The following is a 23,235-nucleotide window of genomic DNA, read 5'->3' on the forward strand; positions in this document are numbered from 1 at the left end:
TGGCCCCTGATTTCAAACCTCCAGTCATTATTTCTCAGATGACTTGTAGTTCTGACTATTATGAAGCATCAAAAATAACCATAACAAATTATCGTTTCTTTGGCAACTTAGACTAATCCTATAACCACTTACCTGGGCGTAAATCCTATTGGATGCCTTCAAGTCCCCAGGGCCTGATGAAATACACCCTAGAATATTGAAGGAACTGGCTGAAGAGCTGTCAGGGACTCGGTCGATTATCTCCGAGGAGTCCTGGAGAACTGGGGAGGTGCCAGAGGACTGGAGAAGAGCAAATGTAGTCCCCCTCTTCAAGAAAGGGAAAAAAGAGGATTCCAGTAATTATCGACTAGTGCGTCTAACATCAATCCCTGAAAAAATGTTAAAGCAAGTAATAAAACAGGCCATTTGTAAGCATCTTGAACACAATGCTGTGATTTTAAATGGATACTGTTGTTTTTATACTGTTTTTTATGTTTTTGATGGTTTTTAAATTTTGCATACTTTTAATGTTTACTGTTTTTGATTGCTGTGAACTGCCCAGAGAGCTTCGGCTGTGGGGCGGTATATAAATATAATAAAATAAATAAATAAATAAATAAATTCTAAGAGTCAGCATGACTTTGTCAAAAATAGGTCTTGTGAGACAAATGGCTCTACATTGAGTTGGAGACTAGTAACCAGCGGAGTAGACAGGGTTCTGTCTTCGGGCCAGTATTATTCAACATTTTTATTAATGATCTGGATGACGGGATTGATGGACTTCTTATCAAATTTGCAGATGAGACAAAACTGGGACATCTGGCCAACACCCATGATGATAGAATGAGGCTGCAATCTGATTTGGACAGGTTAGAAGACTGGGCTGAGAGGAACAAGACGTCCTTTAACAGGGAGAAATGTAAGACGTTACATTTAAGGAGGAAAGAAATGTCGGGTACACATACAAGATGGGGGATTCATGGCTTGGAAGCACTACATCGGAGAACGAGTTGGGTGTGGTTGTCGACAGCAATCTGAACATGAGTCAGAAATGTGAGATAGCCACTGGAAGGGCTAAAGCAGTATTGGGGCTGCATTAGAAAAAAGTATTTTATCAAAGTTGTGTTAAGTCCTTATTCCTCTCTACTCAGCTCTCGTGAGCCCATACCTGGAGTATTGTGTAAGGTTCTGGGCACCACATTTCCAGAAGGACATCGACAGGTTAGAACAGGTTCAGAGGAGGGCAACAATGATGATACATGGGCTTGAGGACATACCCTATCAGGACAAGCTAAAGGAACTTGGAATGTTCAGTGTGGAGAAAAGGAGACTGAGTGGAGACATGTTAGCAGTGTTCAGGTACATAAAAGGATGCCACAGGGAAGATGGTCAAGAACTATTTTCCATGGCTACAGAAAACAGGACCCCAAATACTGGGTATAAGTTACAGCTACCTAGATTCTGATTAAATATAAGGAAAAACTTCCTGACAGTAAGATCTGTACAACAGTGGAAATGTCTACCTATGGAGGTTATTGGTTCTTCATCTCTGGAGGTTTTTAAGAAGAGGCTGGACAGCCACCTCTCATAGATTATTTAATTGGTTTTCCTGCTCATTGCGGGAGTTGGACTAGATGAGTTGGACTAGGTGATCCTTGTGGTCCCTTCCAACTCAACTATTCTATGATTCAATGATTCATTGCCAGAGTTAGCACTATCAATCTTGAATGTATCCAAGCTTGCTATGAATGCTACCCACCTACCAAATGAAATATGCTTTTTCCCTTCTGCGAAAATCTGAAATGTCTCATCCCCTGAGTGCATAAGAACTGGATAACTTGCAGCTCTTTTCAGATGACCATCTGGCAGTCCATAGACTGCTACCCGGACCCTGCCTCTCCCCACACTTGAAATCTACACATAGGGGAGCTGAGCTGAGCTGCAGAGGGGGATGGCTAGAAAGCATGGCCTTGCAACAGAACATGCTCACTTTCACCTACTTTTCCCAAGCTAGCAAAATGGCCAGACATGGGACTTTTCTACATGAGGCTTTTAACCCGCCACTTTACCAAGGCTTCTGCTTCCAGATTATTTGTGGGATTAAGATCGGTTCCTTTACACAGATTTTTTTTTCTGGGCAGTTTCTAGACCTCCCTCATTGGGGGCGGGGGGCAGGGCGGGGACAGGCTGTAATGTTTGCAAAGCATGGAAGAGGCCCAGGGGGAGGAAGATGTCATGTAAAGCACCTTCAAATTATAATGAGTGAGGAATCATGAGCACACAACAAATGCCTCGTGTATAAAGGCTCATGATCTCCAACAGGGAGGTAAGAGGAAGAGGAAGAAAGCCTGAGAAAAGGGTTGCAAAGGGCAAAAATGGAATCTGAAGGTTTAAACTTATTTTTTAAGTGTCTTGATTAGATCTCGTGGTTGAAACAATTAGTCACCTACTCATTAGGTGACTCTAGAACTTACAGTCACTAGTCAACCATGTTTTTGTGCAACAAATCGAGTGGGGTAACAATTTTAGTGCAGCAAATGGGGGTGGGGATGGTCGTGGCCAGTAAGACTACATGTAAGGGGCCACGGTTTTTGCCACCATTTCTCCTGTGTGATCAATAATGCAGCCTATAATAATCAGGCCAGCTTTGAGCTGCTGAGAGACACAATAATGTGATGAAGTCACCAATGAGTATCAGACAGCAACAGCATGAACTCCAGTTCCCCTCTGCTGACTTTCCATTGTCCTCTTCCATACTAAGGAAGGAACAGAGCCGATGGATGGCTCACCACTTCAGAATTCATCTGACCCTCCCATGCTAATGACGGCCCTCACCTAATGAGTAGGTGACTAATTGTTTCAACCACGAGATCTCATCAAGACACTTTAAAAAAATCAGTTTAAACCTTCAAATTCCATTTTTAGCTATCATCTAGGGTGACCCTATGAAAAGGAGGACAGGGCTTCTGTATCTTTAACAGTTGTATTGAAAAGGGAATTTCAGCAGGTGTCATTTGTATATTTATTTATTTATTTATTTATTTATTTATTACATTTTTATACCGCCCAATAGCCGAAGCTCTCTGGGCGGTTCACAAAAATTAAAACCATCATAGAACAACCAACAAGTTAAAATCACAAATACAAAATACAATATAAAAAGCACAACCAGGATAAAACCACGCAGCAAAATTGATATAAGGTTAAATACAGAGTTAAAACAGTATAATTTAAATTTAAGTTAAAATTAAGTGTTAAAATACTGAGTGAATAAAAAGGTCTTCAGCTGGCGACGAAAGGAGTACAGTGTAGGCGCCAGGCGGACCTCTCTGGGGAGCTCATTCCACAACCGGGGTGCCACAGCAGAGAAAGCCCTCCTCCTAGTAGCCACCTATATATGGGGAACCTGGTGAAATTCCCTCTTCATCACAAGTTAAAGCTGCAGGTGCCCTGCCCCCTTTAAAATCTGGTCACAGTATAGCTGCAGTATAGCTCATGCAGCTTCAACTGTTGTGATGAAGAGGGGATTTCACCAGGTTCTCCATATATACAAATGGCACCTGCTGAAATGCTCTCTGCACTGGTATCCCATGTGCAGTTGTATCCCTAGTCAAATATTACATGAGTATGGAGCTTTCATGCATACCTTTCCCCAACTTTGATTTGTACACCAACTGCATCCGAAACAGCAAATCATACAGCAGCTATTACTGTTGCTGTGAATGGCCATTGTACTTGTATCTTGTATACATTTCAGCTTTTCACAGACTACCTCTGCTTTTTGTAAACATCTGTGTGTCTGTCTCTCTGTGTGCTAACTGGGGTGTCAGGCCCCATTTTATGTCACGAACTAGCAACCCAACACAGAACACAAGCTATAGCGAAACTCTTCATTGCAACAGATCAAGTTACATAGACCAGCTTTTCAGAGCTCGCAATGAAGCTTACAGCTTTTAAAAGGAAGGAAAGGAACCTCTCGTGCAAGCACTTGAGTCATTACTGACTCCTAGAGGGACGCCTGCTTTCGCTGGCGTTTTCTTGGCAGACTTTGTAGCGGGGTGGTTTGCCATTGCCTTCCCCAGTCACAGCTACCTTTCCCCCAGCTAGCTGGGCACTCATTTTACCGACCTCAGAAGGATGGAAGGCTGAGTCAACCTGAGCCGGCTACCTGAGAACCAGCTTCCACTGGGATCGAACTCAGGCCGTGGGGAGAGTTCCGGCTGCAGTAACTGCCGCTTACCACTCTGCGCCACACGAGGCTCATTTTAAAGCTTTTAAAGACTTCAATAAATCAGATAGCCTTGTCAGAGGCTATTGGCACATTGCTTTGTTCAAGAGACAGTCAAAGGCACAGATCAGTCCAGCTATGTATTCCCAGTCAGAATCTCAATGGTACAGGATTCAAGCCACACAAGACTTCACAACAGTCCAGGCATAATGTATTCTAGGCCATTAAGACATTGTTCTCAGCAAAGGCTCTTCGACCTCTGTTTAAATACAGAGGTGGGGCTGCAGAGGTTTCCCTTCCGGTGCACTATCCTGTCAGGGGAATCTGGCCCACAAGTGAGAAGTACATCCAAGACAATGGGCCTTGCTAGACCTACCTGATAATCTGGTGGGGAGTCGGGGCGGGGCCGCGCTACAGCTAGCGCGGGCCATCGCCCTTTTCTACATGTAACGCGCGACGGGGAAAGGGAAAGCCCCGTCGTGTCCTCCATTATTTTTTAATTAAAGGGCCATGTGCGCAGGAGCGCACCAATGGAAAGGTAAGTTTTTTTTAAAAAAAATAAAGGGTTCCCTGCTCCCCCTGCCCCTGATTTCCCCCCACAATGTCTGATGCCCCCCCTGCCCACTCGCTCGCCCATCCTCCCCCCACTCGCTTGCCTGTCCCCGCTCGCCATGTCCGCCCCCCGCTTGCTAGCCCATCCCCGATCTCCTTGCCCTGGCCCCGTTCTTCTTCCCCCCTGTCTGCCATGTCTGATGCCCACCCTGCCCGCTCGCCAGACCACTCGCCATGCCCACCCGATCACCCGCCTGCCATGTCCGATGCCCCCTCCGCGCCTCCCCCGTCCGTGATCTCCCCACCCTGGCTCCGCTCTTCCCCCCCATCTCTCCGCTCTTTCCCCCGGCCCCCATCTCCCCCCCCCGGTGATTTGCCCCCCCCGGCCCGATGGGCACAGCGCTCCTATGGAGTGCTGTGCCCAGTGCGCGGCTTCTCCCGGCTGCTCGCGAGTAAGCGAGCAGTCGGGAAAAGCCACGGAAGTAGCTAGACCCACGGAAGTAGCCCGGGGCTGCGGAAAAACCGGGCCACAAGCGGATCCAGTTATCCCGGGTCAAGGGAGGGTTTAGCCCGTCCTGACCCCGGGATCCCCTGTGCGTCATCTGCACGCACAGCAGGGAGCTTGGGCCTCACACCAGGCTAAGTCCTCGTCTAGCAACGGCCAATGTCTCTGTTCTGCCCTCTTCCGTGAGTTGATGCCTTAACCAGGGTGCCACACCCTCCCCTGCAAAATCTTTATCCTGCTTGGTTCTTACAATCCCAGACTGTAAATCAGAGGCCTCTCTCAAGGCTTCTTGCAACTGTGGCAGATGGGTCGCAGCACCCTCCGTCAACCTGCAATCGGCTGCCAAGACCCCAACTTGATTGGGCTCTAAACCCTTCTGCTCAACCTCTGAATCAGATTCTGGCTCCATAGCTGTAGGTTCCACAGCAGCGCCTGGGCTAGGCCCAACATTAAGGGGGCTCTAGGGGCGGTAGGGCAGTATATAAATGAATAATAATAATAATAATAATAATAATAATAATAATAATCCACATGAACACTTTTAACTCAATAAATTATTAGTCTGAAAGATACCACAAGACTTTCCCCTTTTACTTACCCTTCTAGAAGGCTCAGCTCAACACAGGGCTGGGCAACACATTCCCCCCCACCCCATGGGCTGCATGAAGCTTTCCCCCGCCCCCCAGCCTTACTTTTTGCAGCTGCTGCACTGTTGTTGCTGCAAATGTGCCACCAAAATACAGACGCTGCCTAGAGAATAATTGTCTCTACATATACAGACACACGTACAGCCCTGACACAGAGCATGAGAAGGTACAGACAGGAATGAAATGATGAGGCGATATTCCCACTTTCCCAAATTTTGTCCTGGGCCCAGTGCTCTTCAACATTTTTATTAATGATTTGGATGAGGAGGTGCAGGGAGCGCTTATCAAATTTGCAAATGACACAAAATTGGGTGGGATGGCTAATACCCTGGAAGACAGAAACAAACTTCAAAGTGATCTTGATAGGCTGGAGTGCTGGGCTGAAAACAACAGGATGAAATTTAAGAGGGATAAATGCCAAGTTCTACATCTAGGAAAGAGAAACCAAATACACAGTTACAAGATGGGGGATACTTGGCTCAGCAATACTACAAATGAGAAGGATCTTGGAATTGTTGTAGATCACAAGCTGAATATGAGCCAACAGTGTGATATGGCTGCAAGAAAGGCAAATGCTATTTTGGGCTGCATTAATAGAAGTATAGTTTCCAAATCACGTGAGGTACTGGTTCCTCTCTATTCGGCCCTGGTTAGGCCTCATCTAGAGTATTGCGTCCAGTTCTGGGCTCCACAATTCAAGAAGGACGCAGACAAGCTGGAGCATGTTCAGGGGAGGGAAACCAGGATGATCAGGGGTCTGGAAACAAAGCCCTATGAAGAGAGACTGAAAGAACTGGGCATGTTTAGCCTGGAGAAGAGCAGATTGACATGATAGCACTTTTCAAATATTTAAAAAGGTTGTCACACAGAGGAGGGCCAGGATCTCTTCTCGATCCTCCCAGAGCACAGGACACGGAATAACGGGCTCAAGTTAAAGGAAGCCAGATTCCAGCTGGACATCAGGAAAAACTTCCTGACTGTTAGAGCAGTACGACAATGGAATCAGTTGCCTGGTGAGGTTGTGGGCTCTCCCACACTAGAGGCCTTCAAGAGGCAGCTGGACAACCATCTGTCAGGGATGCTTTCGGGTGGATTCCTGCATTGAGCAGGGGGTTGGACTCGATGGCCTTGTAGGCCCCTTCCAACTCTGCTATTCTATGATTCTATGATTCTATAAGGGGGCATAGCTTGTTTGGTCATTTGGGGGTGGTTTCACCCTCAAACAAGCCATGCCGCCCATGTTCAGACAACATAACAAGCTGCACTTGGCCAGATAATTAGGCAAATGGCACCTGGCATGCACCAGCATTCACCACAGCTTAAGCAAGCTACTATGATCATTTGAACAGAGTCACTCTCTACCTGCAGCTAGTCCAGTAAGGAGAGTTATTAGCTCTCTCCCCACTTTTCACAGCTCCTTTTTGGAGCACTTATTGCTGCGGTTCCCTCACAGTTCTAAGAAAAGCCCTGATGAGGTGACTGCATGGGACTGAGGGAATGGTGCCCCATTGGGGCCAGATGGTTCTGGCAGGGGCAGCCCATTTGCTCTCTCCCATTCTGCCATCTCTAAGGGTTTTAAAAAAAAAACCTGTCAGGAATATCTGTGCAATTTTTTGGGACTGAGAAATATACACAAATTTAATGGCTGGGAAGTAAATGGGGGGGGGATTTTGTGCACCTGCATTAACTGCTTCATTACTGCAGGTGCACAAATTTCCTTTCCATTTGCTTCCCAGCCCTTTAATTTGTGCAAATTTTGCCTCCCTTTACTTCCCAGCCATTACATTTGCATATATTTGCCTTCCATTTATTTCCCAGTCCAAAACAAAGTGCAAATATTCCGTCAGGTGTTTTTTTTAACCTTAGAGGGTGGCTGAATGGGACAGAGCGAAAGGGGAAACTGCACCTGCAGGACGTACACTGCCCCCCACCCCACCCCACCCCGCAGCCCCACATGCAGCTGCCTCCTTGGGTGTTTGGTTTTTTTCAAACCATCAGGGGACCCCAGTAACTGCAGCAGTAAGTGCTCTGAAAGGGAGCCAGGAAAAGTGTCAGCGGGAATAATATCTCCCCTTTCTGGGGTAGCTGGCAAGTCAGGGAAGTGTTGAAAAGCTGCGGGACACTAAGAACTGTCAGTTCAACACTTTAAAACCAGTGGATCACATTGCCAAGGTGGAGATACTGTCCTGGCCACCACCAGCCCCTTTTTTTGGGGGGTGCTCCTACTCCTTTGGCTCCCCCAGCCATTTTTGGTCCTTCTGAATTGTGCTAATAGGTTTCCCCCCTAGTCCTTCACAACTGTGTGCAAATTAGCTGATAGGCAGCCAGCCTCATCTTGACAGTTTCCTTACATGTTGCCTACTCCAGTTCAGCTCTCACTTTGACAGCTGAAACATACAAGGAAATTGACCAGACAAGACTACACATATCAGACAGCCATTGACAACAACAACAACAACAACAACAACAACAACAACAACAACAACCCCAATTGTTATGTGGCTGCAAGAAAGGCAAATGCTATTTTGGGCTGCATTAATAGAAGTATAGCTTCCAAATCATGTGAGGTACTGGTTCCTCTCTATTCGGCCCTGGTTAGGCCTCATCTAGAGGATTGCATCCAGTTCTGGGCTCCACAATTCAAGAAGGACGCAGACAAGCTGGAGCGGGTTCAGAGGAGGGCAACCAGGATGATCAGGGGTCTGGAAACAAAGCCCTATGAAGAGAGACTGAAAGAACTGGGCATGTTTCGCCTGGAGAAGAGAAGATTGAGGGGAGACATGATAGCACTCTTCAAATACTTAAAAGGTTGTCACACAGAGGAGGGCCAGGATCTCTTCTCGATCCTCCCAGAGTGCAGGACACGGAATAATGGGCTCAAGTTAAAGGAAGCCAGATTCCAGCTGGACATCAGGAAAAACTTCCTGACTGTTAGAGCAGTACGACAATGGAATCAGTGACCTAGGGAGGTTGTGGGCTCTCCCACACTAGAGGCCTTCAAGAGGCAGCTGGACAACCATCTGTCAGGGATGCTTTAGGGTGGATTCCTGCATTGAGCAGGGGGTTGGACTCGATGGCCTTGTAGGCCCCTTCCAACTCTGCTATTCTATGATTCTATGATTCTATGAATTGCACTTTTTTGAGGGTCCGGAAAAATAAAAATAAAACAGCTGGGGAACTAAGTATAGACAATTTGCAGGTTGGGAAGAAAAAGGTTTTTTCCATATTCGTGATCTCTTTATACAAGGAAAAATCATATCAATGCAACAATTAGAGGCAAAACTGAGCCCACTCCCTTGTACCTGGCTCCAAAAAATGCAAATAGTCTCCTTTGCTAATGCTCTATATCAATTCCATAACATTCCACGCTCGCTTACTATATTTGAGAAAGCTTGCCTGACTTATTCTAGAAAGGTTAAAGGGGGAGCTTCTGATATATATCACTTGATGTTGAATTGTCAATTTAAGGGAGCGTTAAAAATGATTTGGGAACATGATCTGTGAAGGTGAATGGAAAAGCTTATGGCAATCAGCACCCTATAAACAATATTAACAAAAGTTAAAGAGCTCACTCTGAAAATCACTCACAGGTGGTATATCACCCCTGTTAGACTGCACCATATTAGTGGTAATATATCCCCGCTCTGTTGGCGTGGTTGCTCAGTTCCTGGCACTTATATTAATCTTTGGTGGGAATATCAACAGGTCAAAACTTTTTGGTCAAGGGTTTTCCAAACCATTACAAACATTATTCATGTTGAAGTGGAAACTGATCCAGCACTGGCTCTACTTTCTATTTTTAGGAATGCCAATAGAAACATTATTCCCAAAGCCTTGGTCACCCATTTGCTGGTTGCAGCCATGTGGGAAATTGCCCAATTCTGGAAAAGCGACAGACCTTTTGACTATCAACGCTGGTTTGATAAGATTTGGAAACTAGCTTTAAATGATAAATTGACACAACATAGCAGGTTAGCAAGAGGAGAAATAACATCAGACACATTTGTGGAAAACTGGTTGGACTTTTTCACATTTATTAATATGAATCCTGGCGAACCTAGACCCCCAATGACTCAGGAATCCTTTTGGTCAGAGGTTCTAACTTAACCTGCATCTTTTTCTGTACCAAGTGCTTATTGAAGGAATGAACACCCATACTTTTTTATAGTGGTGCTGTGGGAACATTTATATTGTTGTTGAGTGTTTTCTTTTACTCTGTGTGTTTATTGTATTTGTCCTTACTTGAAAATCAATAAAAATATTATTTAAAAAAAAACAGCTGGGGAACAAAAAGGAGTAACGATCAGAGCAAGAAGTGGGCCGGGGTGTGGAGGCAAGACGGGTTCTGCCACAAAGTCCCTGAACAGCAACCATGTCTGTTGGACGTAGCATGTGTTGTTCAGCTAACGACCCATACTGCGTAGTTTATTTATAGCTTATTAAGGTTCAGCCTTATGTGAGAACTCACCTACTGAGTAAGCTGGCCACGTTAGCCAGGACCAGCACTCCTCCGGGGCCATTGGTTGTCAGAAGGCAACCAGCTAGGTGAGATTTTTAAAGTGTCAGGCTTTCTTGAGTTTTTGGACAAGCAAGAGGGGGCTTGCACATCTTGCTCAACAGTCAAATGATGATCTTTATGTTCCATGTTGACTAAGTAGTGTTTGCATCACTGTGTTGTGTGGGGGTGGATAGACACACTCGGCTTCTAATCTCGTGTTCAGTTTCCTATTTTATGTAAAGCAAGAAGGAAGCTATTAGCAGCATTGACAGTGCTACTCAGTGATTGTAAAGCAAGGATTAAACCTAAACAGTTTGGTGATTACTCTCTCATTAGATAGCTCCATCACAGCTACTTTTTTTTCCCCTGATATGCATCTGCAATGTTGACCTCCATTTCATTAGCGCAGCAAGCACTGGGCACTTTCACATGCATACATTGTTGTGCGATTTCACCGCATTCGCTCTTCCACTCCACCCCACCCCACCCCTTCTCCATCCCCCTCCAGTGTGTTGTTGATGGATGGCCACCTTCCCCCCTCTCTGGCATTGTTGTCCAGTAGGGGTGTTCAGAGCAGGTCTGCTCTGCCCCGAACCGTTCCATTTTCGGATAACCGCTCTATTAAAACCTATGGGAATTAACCAAAATGCTTACAGCTCTGTCATTCTTAATGATAAAGAAATGAAACTTGGCACCATGGAGAGCTTTCGGCATGCCAAGTTTGAACCAGATCGGTTCATCTCTTGATTTTTTAGGATTTTTTTAAAAAATTCTCCCCTCAGACCATTCCCCCCATAAACACACACACACACCTCCGATTCTGCATTAATTCACCCCTATGCATTTATAGAGGGAGCTTTTATCCTTTACTTTGGGGTTATACAGCTGATATCTATTTTTATAAACTGAAAAATATTTATTATAAAAATAATCAATATTTTTATAAATTGAAAAATAGAGATCAGCTGTGCATTCACAAAGTAAAGGATAAAAGCTCCTTCCATAAATGTGCAGGAGTGAATTAACACAGAATCAGAGAGACATGTATGTGTGTGTGCTCCTTTGACACAGCATGCTGGAGGAGAATCGCCCCACCCTCCTCTTTCATCAGCAAGACCTCCCTTCAAAGCACATGCCCCCAACAAAGGACATAATGTGAAGACAGAAGAGTGCTTTAATCCCATGTGGAGGGCATAAGCCAGACTTTCCCCACGCTAGGAAAATATGAAAAATGGGTGGAAGACACAGGGTGACTGCAGGACAGGCACAACATCATGTGAGTACCACACTGCAAAGCTGCAAAACAGCAAAACAGGCATGTCAAGAATGCGATAAAACGCTGGTGTGATGGAGCCCATAAAAAAGGTTTGCCTTCAAAACAATTCATATGCTCTAGTATCACACCAAAATGTTTTTGATTTGTTTTTTTTAAAGGGGATTGTTTTTAAATTTGAAAATCAGCATGTTGCAATAGAGCAGCCTTCCTCAACCTGGGGCAGTCCAGATGTGTTGGACTGCATCTCCCAGAATGCCCCAGCCAGCTGCTGGGGCATTCTGGGAGTTGTAGTCCAACACATCTGGAGCGCCCCAGGTTGAGGAAGGCTGGAAGCTGGAGTACAAATACTGAAATAGTGGCAAGCACTAGGCACTAGCGCTAGGTATTGGAGGGCCAACAGAGAACAGACCACCCCTGAGGCCCCTTTTGCTTTGGAACTGGCTTCTCCCCCTTTAATCACAGTAATCGTTAAAACAACCTGAAAGATAGATCTGTATTATCCCTATCTAGCAGGTGAGAGGCCGAGACAAAAAGCAGTTTGTCTAAAATCACGTAGTAAATAAATAAATAAAAGTCATGGACGACAAGAGCTTTGTACCAGTGACTTCACAACAATTCCTCCGAAGATCAGTAAAACCACAACTTCTTTTAGAGGATACATACAGCAAATACAACCTGTCCCACACACATGCTTGTTTTAAAGACAGAAACAAATAGCAAAACTAATTACCAGTGGAGTCATGCAGACAGAAAAACTGGCTGAAAACTCTCAAGTAGGGAGACCTCAAAATTCCTTTCCTCTCCTGTTTTTCTGAAACCAGAAAGAAAGAACCCTGTCGTTCAGCACTAAAATGGTCCAATGGGACTGGGGAAACATCTCTCTTCTTTTCATTTTCTAAACTATAAATTTTGAACTACAGCTGTGCAATTTCCTCCATGAGAGTCATGACTTTTTTCTTTCTTTCTGCTAGTGCTGTTTCCCAACACTCTCATCAGGGAAAGACATGGAAAAGACTTTTAGATTGGGGAGGGCTATTAAAAGATCCTTTAAACACCCTCTACCTTGATTTGTCTGTGCATAGAGCCTCAGTCAATGTTATGTTGGCATGTACGATCATAAATCAACAGTTGAAAGAGCAGCACGTCGCCACCAGCCATACTGGGTCACTCATGTCACTTTCTCTCATGTTTTTTTACTTACTCACATTTCTCATAAGTACATTGCATATTCTATACAATCAGTTAACAATATAATAAACAAACACCAACCAACAGAATGAAACAAAACTGAAAACTGGGGACAATGCATGGTATGCTTTCATAGAAGTCATTGGAGTGTTGGTCTGGGCTCCGGGAGAGCAAGTTCAAATCCCCACTCATCCATGGAGCTGAGTGATTGGTGTTGGGGCAATCACACTTTCTTGGCCTTATCTACTGTATAGGGTTGTTGTGAGGATAAAAAATGGTTGATACAAACTGAGCGGTAGTGATGTAAGCTCCCTTGGAGGAAAGATGGAGTATAAATCTAAAAAACCAATAAGAAAATCTAGCAGTTAAAAAGAATGTCAGATAGGGTCAGATAGTCAACTTTAGCTGGCAAAATATTCATATACTCAGAGGCCACTGTTATATAAAGGTTCACCCTGCCTTGGTTTTATATTCTTTAATAGGGGGTATTCTGAATTAGGCCTGCCCTGTTACTTGCAGAACAGCAAGAAATTATTTATTTATCCTATTTCTAAACTGCCTAATAGCAAAAGATCTCTGGATGATTCACAAAAGTTAAAACCGTAAAATACAACAGCATGATAAAACTTCTAAATATTTTAAACAGTAATATAAAACCAAAGTAAAAGCCAAGCAATAGTGTAAAGATCTAGAAATACAATAACTTTTAAAAACAAGACTAAAATGCCTGGGAGCATGACAAAGTCTTCACCTGGTGCCTGAAAGACCACAGCACAGGTGCCAGGTGATCTTCTCTGGGGAGGGATTGGGAAACTCCCTCAGGAAAAGGTGATCATTAAGATGATATATTAGCTCCAGGCCACTATATGTTAGCTTACCAACATCCTGAAGGAAACTCAGAAGCTAATAGGTAAAACTATTAGTCACCATTTTGTTTCCAACTGCCAAATACCTCCGGAAACTTACAAGCAAGTCTTGAATGTGTTACCTAGTTCCTGTCCTTTGCCCTCAATACCAGGGGGGAATCCGCATGTCATTCTCAGGGCGCTTCCATCCGCCCCCAGTGCACCCCGAAAACGATCGTGTAACTCGCCTGTAAAAGAGCCGAGGAAGAAGCGTCCTTGCTGCCGCCGCCGCCACCCACCTCCCTCCTCGCTGGCTGGGACGGAGAGCTCAGGGGAAGAAGGCGGGGTGGAGAGCTTCTTCCGCTCTCCACCCCGCCTTCTTCTGCCAAGCTCTCCGAGCCGGCTGGCGAGGAGGGAAGTGGGTGGCGGCGGCGGCGGCGGCGGCAAGGACGCTTCTTCCTCGGCTCTTTTACAGGCGAGTTACACTATCGTTTTCGGGGTGCACTGGGGGCAGATGGAAGCGCCCTAAGAACGACGTGCGGATTCCCCCCTGGTAATCAGAGGCATACTGTTTCCGAACAGAGTTCCCCTAACAGCTCTTAGCCATTGCAGTTGCTACAATAGTAGTAAAATATGCTCCTGCCTCCCTGCACCTATGTGGGAGCACAAGGTTGTGGGTATGCCCATTGCAGTGAGGAATCCAAATGTAGGTGAGTTGTAGATAGATATGCATTAATGCAGGGGTCCCCAACCTCCGGGCCACGGACCAGTACTGGTCCGTGGCCTGTTAGGAACTGGGCCACGCAGGTGAGCTACTTTCACCCACCCACCACCCATCCCCACTCCAGCGTACCTGGGCATGGGGCGCCATCTCGCCTGCCCAGCCGAAGCGAAGCCAGGATGCTGGAGTGGGGGGGTGGCTTCGGAACAGCGCACCCGTCCGGAAGCCACTCTGGAAGAGCGAATTCCGGGTGCGCCGTTCCGAAGCTGCCCCGCCCCAGCGTCCTGGCTTAGCTTCAGCTGGGCGCCCACCCAGCCGAATTGAAGCCAGGACTCTGGAGTGGGGGTGGGGCTTCCCAAAACCATCCCCTCAACCCCCTCCCCCCGGTCCATGGAAAAATTGTCTTCCACGAAACCGGTCCCTGGTGCCAAAAAGGTTGGGGACCGCTGCTTTAATGTATACTGCACATCCATTAAAATTACTTACTGGCAGATTCATATTATCTGCACTTGTCATAGGTGTAAAATGTACAGTGTCTTGACCTCTGATCATGTTATTCTCATTAGGGAGCATGTGCTGGTCACACCAACCTCAGTCTTTGTTCCAACCCAACAACTGGAGCTGGAAAACTACTGACAAGGTATCACAAGATTGTGTTACATGACCACTGTTTTCTTGTGTTGCAATGCAAGGCACAGAATAGTATTTATCATGCCTTGTTTTGGCCAAACACTGAAACAGGTGGGGCTATTTTAATCGCACAAAGCAGCCAAACAAACATGCAAATCCAAAAGATACCCGTTAACTATGGACAGCATCAAGAATTATGTCACAGATGACATGCTCATAATTTCATCATCATTAATGCTTCAAACAAAATAAAAGCTCTCTTGTGCAGTGCCAGGGAAGCCTATTTAGGTTACAGGGCCACTAATTAAGCCCAAAGAGGAAATTGCACAAGCATTCATACCCTATTTTTTCTTTTCTTTTCATGGAGATAATTTCACCTTAATTGTGCAGCCAAGAATTAATAAAATGCATAATGAAACGTATCGCTAATGCCTTAGGTGTGTAACTAAACAACTTTGTTATTTGTGTCCTATCTGGAAGAGAGTGGAAATAAATTTGAGGACCCCGGCAAGCTTTGGCAGGGAAAGAATGTGGGCTCAGAGAGCCAGAAGGAAGTCTCAAGACACGCAGGCAGCTAGCCTGGACTTCATGCTTGTAAGGGGGGAGGCTCTTTAGGTGGCCGTGTGTAGCACCGCAGTTGTGGGGCACACAACTAGCGTTTCTCTTCTCCCCTCTCTGCCGTTCCATGATTCACAACGGCATCATAATACGTGAGAGAAATTTGCCAAGACAAGAAAAGAAATTGAGCATGTGCAATTTTGCATTGTAAATTTACTTAAACTCACTTTCATGATGGCATCACCTGCTGCTTGATGGAGTTTGCTTCCTGTGCTAAACACATTTACCTGGAAATAAGCACCATTTTGTTGCAGAAAAGCATAAGTGAAACATTCACATGAATATCTATAACCATGTCCATGTCCATTCAGCTGCCCCATACTTTTAAAGCATTTTTAAATGCTTTTGTGCCAGCCCTGGTGGACCCTGGCATTACCTGCTGTTCACTAGGCGGTCATTTGGAGGCCCCCTGGGCTGTGGAGGCCCTGGACTTTGGCCTCAAGTCCAGACCTAGCTGCACCAGTGATCTCAGACTGTCTTTGCTCGCAGAATGATTTGGACTCAGAAAGTTGGATTGTCTCTGAGGGCGTTGCTAGACGTACCGGGTGTTCCGTCGTTGAGGAGCGGTGAAAGCGGCTTTTCCCGTTCAGCCGTGACGCCTCATCATCCACACCTGCCTTCGATTTGTGGCGGAAGTTTGCGCCGGTTGTGCTGCTGCCGCCGCGAGAACGGTTGCGCAGCCACACCGGCCTGATTGCCGCGGCTTTTTTTTTCGCTCGCTGCACGGTTTGCGCACGTCCGAAAGACCGCAAACTTGCGCAGCCGTCAGCGATGCCGCCGCCGGCCCTGGCGGCGGCAGCGGCGGCAGTGCCAGTGCCAGCCGAAGTGCTGCTGGTGCTGTTGAGGGTCAACATTGATGCGCTCACTTCCTGATGGGGGTCGTGGCGGGTGTCATATGACCCGAGGTCAATCGTCTGCATGGCCACTCTGTGCCTACATCTCCCATCATGCCTCTGAGGTGTCGGCGGCGATGATCGCCTCTGTGCCCTCTGCCCCATCCCAAGGAGCCAACCCACATCTGGCCGTAGCCATGGCAGCAGCCCACAAACAGCTCTGCCCTCTGCCAGCCTGGTACCCACACTAACAGGCAGCGTACAGCACCGCCATTATGCGGCCACGGTAGCTGCCCACCGCAAGGAGTCACCAGCCACTTTTCCGGTCCTCCGGTCCTGCGCAAACTGTCACTGGGGAAATAAAAAAAAAAAGCCGCTCCGCCGCGCTGCCCCAGCTGCCGGACTGCGCGCAAATGGCGGAGGCGGCTTGACCGAAGCCGCTGACCACTCCCCCTTAGCACGCCTTTTCCTGCCCAGTGCGGACCGCAGTGACCTCACATCCTCCCACACGTACTCCGAATTACCGCGGGACAGCAGGAAAAGGCGTCCTAAAACTCACTTTTTTAAAGTCGGGAGAAAGAGGCTTCACCGCGGGATAACGGCGGATCCTCGTGAACGTCATCTGGAAGCCTCGACGTGACTGCGGAAGGTAACGCGCGCTAGAGCCTCGTCTAGTAACGCCCTGAGTCCACTTCTCTCTCTCTCTCTCTCTCTCTCTCTCTCTCTCTCTCTCACACACACACACACACACACACACACACACACACAGCTATCATTAGGGGGTGAATTTCGCAGCTCTTGTATTGGGCCTTTTCAGACAACATGCTAAGCCATGGTTACTAACCCTTTTCCACCAAATGCTTAGAGAGCATGTTTAAACTATGGTTATGTAGCCACCATAGTTAGGAATGGTTCACACGACATGCTTAACCACTGTGGATTGGCGTGTCATTGTGGCTAAGGGAAGTAGACTATGTTCCCTTCCCACAGCCCACATAATGAATCCCTCTTGTCTCCTCTCAGGTTTAGTGCCCAAATGCTACTGACTGTGGTTGGGGATATTCCCCAATAGCAGGGAAATTCACACATGCTAAACCTACCCTATGGCAGCTTTGGCAATTTGGGTAAGACGGGGCTTCATTTCAATGCCTGTCAATATTTCCCAGTAATAGAGACCCTCTCCTCCCCACATCTGATTTGGTTTCCAATACATCCACAAGCAGAGTACCCACTTTAGAAATCTATGTATAGGATCTAGACCTCCATGTATTAGGAGATTCAGTTTACCAATGTTTACCAACGCCTTTACCAATGTTCCGCTACTTCTTCCCAAACCCCAGGGTTTCCCTTACTGGGGTAGTGTCAGATAATCTCAGTGCCAAGGAGGGAGCACGGGGTTTCCGGCGGTCATCTGGGTAGCAGAGCTGCCCCACCCCCACCCCCACCCTCTTCCTGGTTCCTGGCGACCAATTGCCGGTTGCCTTCCACCAGGACCATCTCCCCTGATCAGCTCTGGAGTGAGGTCAGATGGCGGAAGCGCCATAATGACCTTGCTCCTACTAAAAAAGTCATGGTAAGTCCCCGACTTTTTCAAAGTGCAGCTTCGCAGGAAAGCCCCGTGGTGGTTGCAAATCCACAGCTGTGTCATATAATTGATGCAGCGCAGTTTTGCAGCCACTGCGAGGCTTTGGCCATGTATAGACAGCCCCTGGGTGAAGACTAGGGATGTGGGGAGAGGGGTTGTTCAGTTTGCATTTTTAACCAAACCAAACCAATTCGCCTTCCCTGGACTAATATGCGACTCATAACACATTTGTGCACTTCTCTGAATTTTGCAATGCAGTTCTCAGCTTAGAAAATCCATCCAAAAATGCAGTTTGCATAAGGATGTGGCTCTCTAATTTGTCAATACTACTATTGCCGTACGAGCACATTCACAAATGCTTAGTCATTCACCGAATTCCTTCACACATGACTCCAACTTTATTACAGGGACGGAACTTGTTGAGGCCAGCCCCTTGCCATACGCTAGAGAGGTGCTTTGTATCACGATGGTGATACAAAGCTGATCAGTAGTGATGCAAGAAGCAAGGGCTTGGCTCAAAGGATTATTCCAACACATTGCTTCCGGGATGTTCTGGTTGCCAGAGTTACACTGCAGATTATTTTCCTGGCTGCTGCCTACTCACTGCCTATCCTCAGCCAAGACGGATAAAGGTTATAAAGGCTGACCGCAAATCTCTAAGAACAGACCTGCACGATATATGTCACACCAGTCACACTAGAGCAAGAGTGGGCAGATGGTAGGCTTATCAGATCTCTCTTTTTTTTACTAGAATTCCAACAGGGTTAGGGTTAGGCACCAATCAGAGCCAGGTGCAAAATACATACGGTTGGAATGGGAGAACAGGGTGCCTCTGAGCATATTCTGGGCATATAAATTTGTTTTAAGTACCCAAACTGAACTGAGCTCACAGTCCTTTCACAGAAAAGTCCTCTCCCAGTTACCCCAAGCTTTCTTCATTTAGGTAGGAAATTCTTCTTGTTGTTGTTAAACAATTTTGTGAACCGCCCAGAGAGCTCCGGCTATTGGGCGGGATAGAAATGTAATAAATAAATAAATAAATAAATAAATAATTGGGTGTCAGAAACCCTTGCCAATCTACTTCAAAACACCCAGAGATCTACCATTAGACCCTGATCTGTGTTTTCTGCCCATCGCTACACTACAGTACAACTGAACATATTGAAAGAGGAGATATTCCACAGACACGGAGTATGCACTAAATACTTCCCTTTTCGTTCTACTTTAGCCTTTCTTTCTTTTTTAGTTTTGTGTGTGTGTGAGGGTAGAGATCTTTATGGTTTGATTATTATACCAGCTCCATGCAGAGGCTAATGAGGACTGTAAAAGAATGGTTTTCTTGTGTCAATAATTAAACTGCCGGAATATATTGATAGCGAGATAAGAAAGCCTGATGCCCAGCTGTCACAGGAAGTCTTATTGATAGCAAAATTGGCAACTCTTCTTATTTGCTTTGCCACATAATATCCGCAAGCATTTATTCCGCTACCACCTTCTTTTCAGGCAGTCCACATTTGGCCATGCACATAGGCAGACACTGCATCAGCAGCCGTGGTCAGCCAGTTGCCGGGGTTCCAGAGCTCCAGCAGGCCCCACCAGTGTTCATGCCTGCCTGGTGTCCCCTCCCTCCTGTTATGAGGCCATCACTTGGATTCCACACAATGCCACAGAATAATGCTATATATCAAGGACATTGTGGAGTCGTTTTGTGAGCCGCCCAGAGAACTTGTGTTTTAGGGTGGTTATATAAATACAGTAATAAATAAAATATAAATAAATAGTGGCTTGCAGCTGTCCACTGCTACGCTATAAGACCCTGGCTGGAGGTCTACCAGTGTAGCTCAGGGTCCACCAGAGGTCGTACTGCTAAGAACACTCTCATACCTGATGCCGGTCTCAGACAGGAAATAAGGCCACCCTTTTCCTAGGTGACAAGTTTGGAAGAGAGATGGGCTTGGTTCTGCCCACCTGCCGGAGCTTCAACCGCTGCCTTAATGGGCTTGAGCAGGCTTTAGAAGCAGTACAGCTTGTGCAACAGGCAGAGCACAATTGAAATATGTCTGAGCCCCACTGCTTGCAAGTTTTGTTGAAATGGGTTTGCTCAGGCTTTTCTGTTTAGAGCTGCCCCCATTCCAATAGGCAGGGACAACTCTATCCTACAAAGGGATGGCTCGTTTCACATTGGTTTCTGCCACAGTTGGTTCCTGGCTCCTTGCCTTTGAAGCTGTTGGTGAGCTCCCTTTAAAGAGTGAAGTGTAACACGGGAACAGTAATGAGTAATGGCCAGCAGTTGTTCAGTAGAGGGGCTGTCTTCATGGCTCCATTACCAAACCCCGTGGTATCACTGGTGCAGCATGGCGGCAAATAATCTAGATGAAGGAAGGCAGTGTGGGCTTTCCAGTGGCCATTTGGCTTGCCGGGTCCACCCCTTCACCCTCCTGCGGCTTCCAGCAACCATGGAAGGTCACCTTCCACCCGGGAACACCCCCAGAGCAATGCCGGAGCGAGGAAAGATGGTAGAAGAGCCGTGCTGACCTCCCTTGGGCAAGAAATATCTGGGTAAGTCCCCAACTTTTCTGCTGCGGATCTTCGACTCTTTGCCCTGAGTTGGCTCTGAACCAGTGGCTGCGTCGTATAACCGAGGCAGTGAAGATTTGGAGCCACCCCGGGACTTCCAGAGCATATAGATAGCCTGTGGTGCTAATAAGTCAATTAGTGAATGAGAAAGAGTGTTCTTCAAGTTCTCTTCCTCAGGCGCCCTTGGCCAATAGCGGGACCCATGCTGTCCACATTTGGAAGTATCTGTTGGGTCGGACAGGATAGTCATTGAGACAATGCTCTCTTCTGTAGAGAGTGGACCTCTGACTTCAGTTTCTGTCTAAGCTGCTTCATGTGGTTTCATTTGGATACTTGAAAGCTTATGAGTGTTTGACCAGCAATAGCAGTGCTTGGAGTCCTTCATGTTCACTAGCAGAGATGCCTATGCTGCCCATTGTCTAGGTGGAAGCTTATATGCCTTTTGGATTTCATGGCCAATACCGCCCCCCCCCCCTTCTGCACAATCTATAGTTATTCTGTTTCCCCTGCATGGGAGGCACTGCTTCTACCTGTTGAGGGAGGAAGGAATGTTTAGCAAATACACCGTTTTTGCAGGTATACAAGACATGAGAGCTACTTGTGTCTGAGACATGGAATCCCCCACCAGCACCTATGTGAGGAGTGTTTTCATCCTGAGTTGGAGGAGTGAAGTTGGAGGTTCCTGTTGGCTGTTTATATCTGGAGTCCAGAGGGAGGGCATCTGTGAGGGTTCTGAGAGACAAGTGTTAACAACATGCTCGTTATATGTTTGTTAGGCAAGGTCATTTCTGAAAAAATAGCTCTCTTTTGTATCAAGAGCACACTACATAGCGCTGCCTTTGAAGCCAACTCAGAAACTTCAGCAGGTACAGAATGCAGCCACTTCCATCCTTGCTAGGTTCATATTTCACCAATTCTGTACCAACTGCACTGACTTCCAACACATTTCCATGCCCAATTTAGTGTTGGTTTTGACTTTTGGAGCCCTAAATAGCTTGGATCCAGGTCATTTGAAGGACTACCTACACCTGCATCTATATGAACCTGCCTGTGCTTTAAGAGCATCTTGGGATGCCCTATTTTCTGACCCAATGCTAAAATCAGTAAGGTTGGCAGACATGAGAGACAGAGCCTTCTCACCAGTGGCCACTACCCTATGAGATTCCCTCTCAACAGATATACAAATGACCCCATCTGTGGCCGCTTTTAAGCAGGCATTAAAAACATACTTGCCTCTCTGGCTTTTAACTGAAAAAGTTTCACGATATTTACTGCATTGTATTTTATTGTAAATTACTTGTCTTTGTTTATTTATACTTTTTTGTTTATATTTAAGGTGCTTTTGGAATTCTTTTGTCCCCTTGGGAAAATTGTGATCTTGAAATCTAATGAAGAAATTTATATGAAAAGAAATGAAAAAACCACACATCATCAACGTTTTCCTTGGTGAGCTCATCGCTGTAGGCCTTATTATCACAGTTATGGATTCCTTGGCGGGCTACTTTTGTGCCGCTGTTAGCTTAAGATTTCATCACTAACATTTACTGTGGAAGCAGAGCAAGAGGAGGTGGGGGAAACAGTGGGGTTTGGCTCTCCATTGAGTTCAATGGGCATGTTTTGGCCATTCTGGAGGTGACAGACTTGACCTTGGGGGAGCTAGGGGTGGTGACAGCCGACAGAAAGCTCTGACGTGGGCTGGTCCATGAAGTCACAAGGAGTCGGAAGTGACTGAACGAATAAACAACAACAATTATTCCCTGAAGTGAACAGTCTGGCTTTATTTCCTGGAGTATGGACTGGTTTGATCTTCTTGCAGTCCACGGCACTCTCAGAATTTTCCTCCAACACCACAGTTCAAAAGCATCCATCTTCCTTCGCTCAGCCTTCCTTATGGTCCAGCTCTCGCAGCCATAGGTTACTACGGGGAATACCATTGCTTTAACTATGCGGACCTTTGTTGTCAGTGTGGTGTCTCTGCTCCTAACTATTTTATCGAGATTTGTCATTGCTCTCCTCCCAAGAAGTCAACGTCTTCTGATTTCCTGGCTGCAGTCAGCGTCTGCAGTAATCTTTGCGCCCAGAAATACAAAGTCTGTCACTGCCTCCACGTTTTCTCCCTCTATTTGCCAGTTATCAATCAAGCTGGTTGCCATAATCTTGGTTTTTTTTGAGGTTTAACTGCAACCCAGCTTTTTACACTTTCTTCTTTCACCTTCGTCATAAGGCTCCTCAGCTCCTCCTCGCTTTCAGCCATCAAAGTGGTGTCACCTACATATCTGAGATAGTATCTTTTACAGTTTAAACAGTCCTCCTGAGGATAATACAGAAAAAGAGATTCTACATTTTTTTAGATAAACAAATTTTGACAACGATACAGGTCAGTCTTTGTTATGTTTGTGTCTGTGGGAGAGCAGAGAACTAGGAGAAACTGGCAGCTAAGAACTATTTATTAAGGGAAGCTTTTTTCATTTGGCGAGTAGATAACCTCTGGGCCGGGGAGTTATGGTTATACGTAAGCTTACACAGCACATTAAAAATATTGGAGTTATAGTA

General features: G+C 46.2%; 1 protein-coding gene across 1 annotated transcript in view; it reads left to right on the top strand.

Moving 5' to 3' along the window:
• The window catches only part of KRCC1 (lysine rich coiled-coil 1), a 105,250-nt gene that overhangs the window by 32,728 nt on the left and 49,287 nt on the right, over positions 1-23,235 (top strand). Inside the window, exon 2 of the mRNA XM_063126672.1 lies at positions 14,148-14,154. Within this exon, the coding sequence (XP_062982742.1) occupies positions 14,148-14,154 (7 nt within the window). The remainder of the gene's footprint in view (positions 1-14,147; positions 14,155-23,235) is intronic.

This window comes from Elgaria multicarinata, chromosome 1, assembly GCF_023053635.1.
Source record: "Elgaria multicarinata webbii isolate HBS135686 ecotype San Diego chromosome 1, rElgMul1.1.pri, whole genome shotgun sequence".
Lineage (NCBI taxonomy): Eukaryota > Metazoa > Chordata > Lepidosauria > Squamata > Anguidae > Elgaria > Elgaria multicarinata.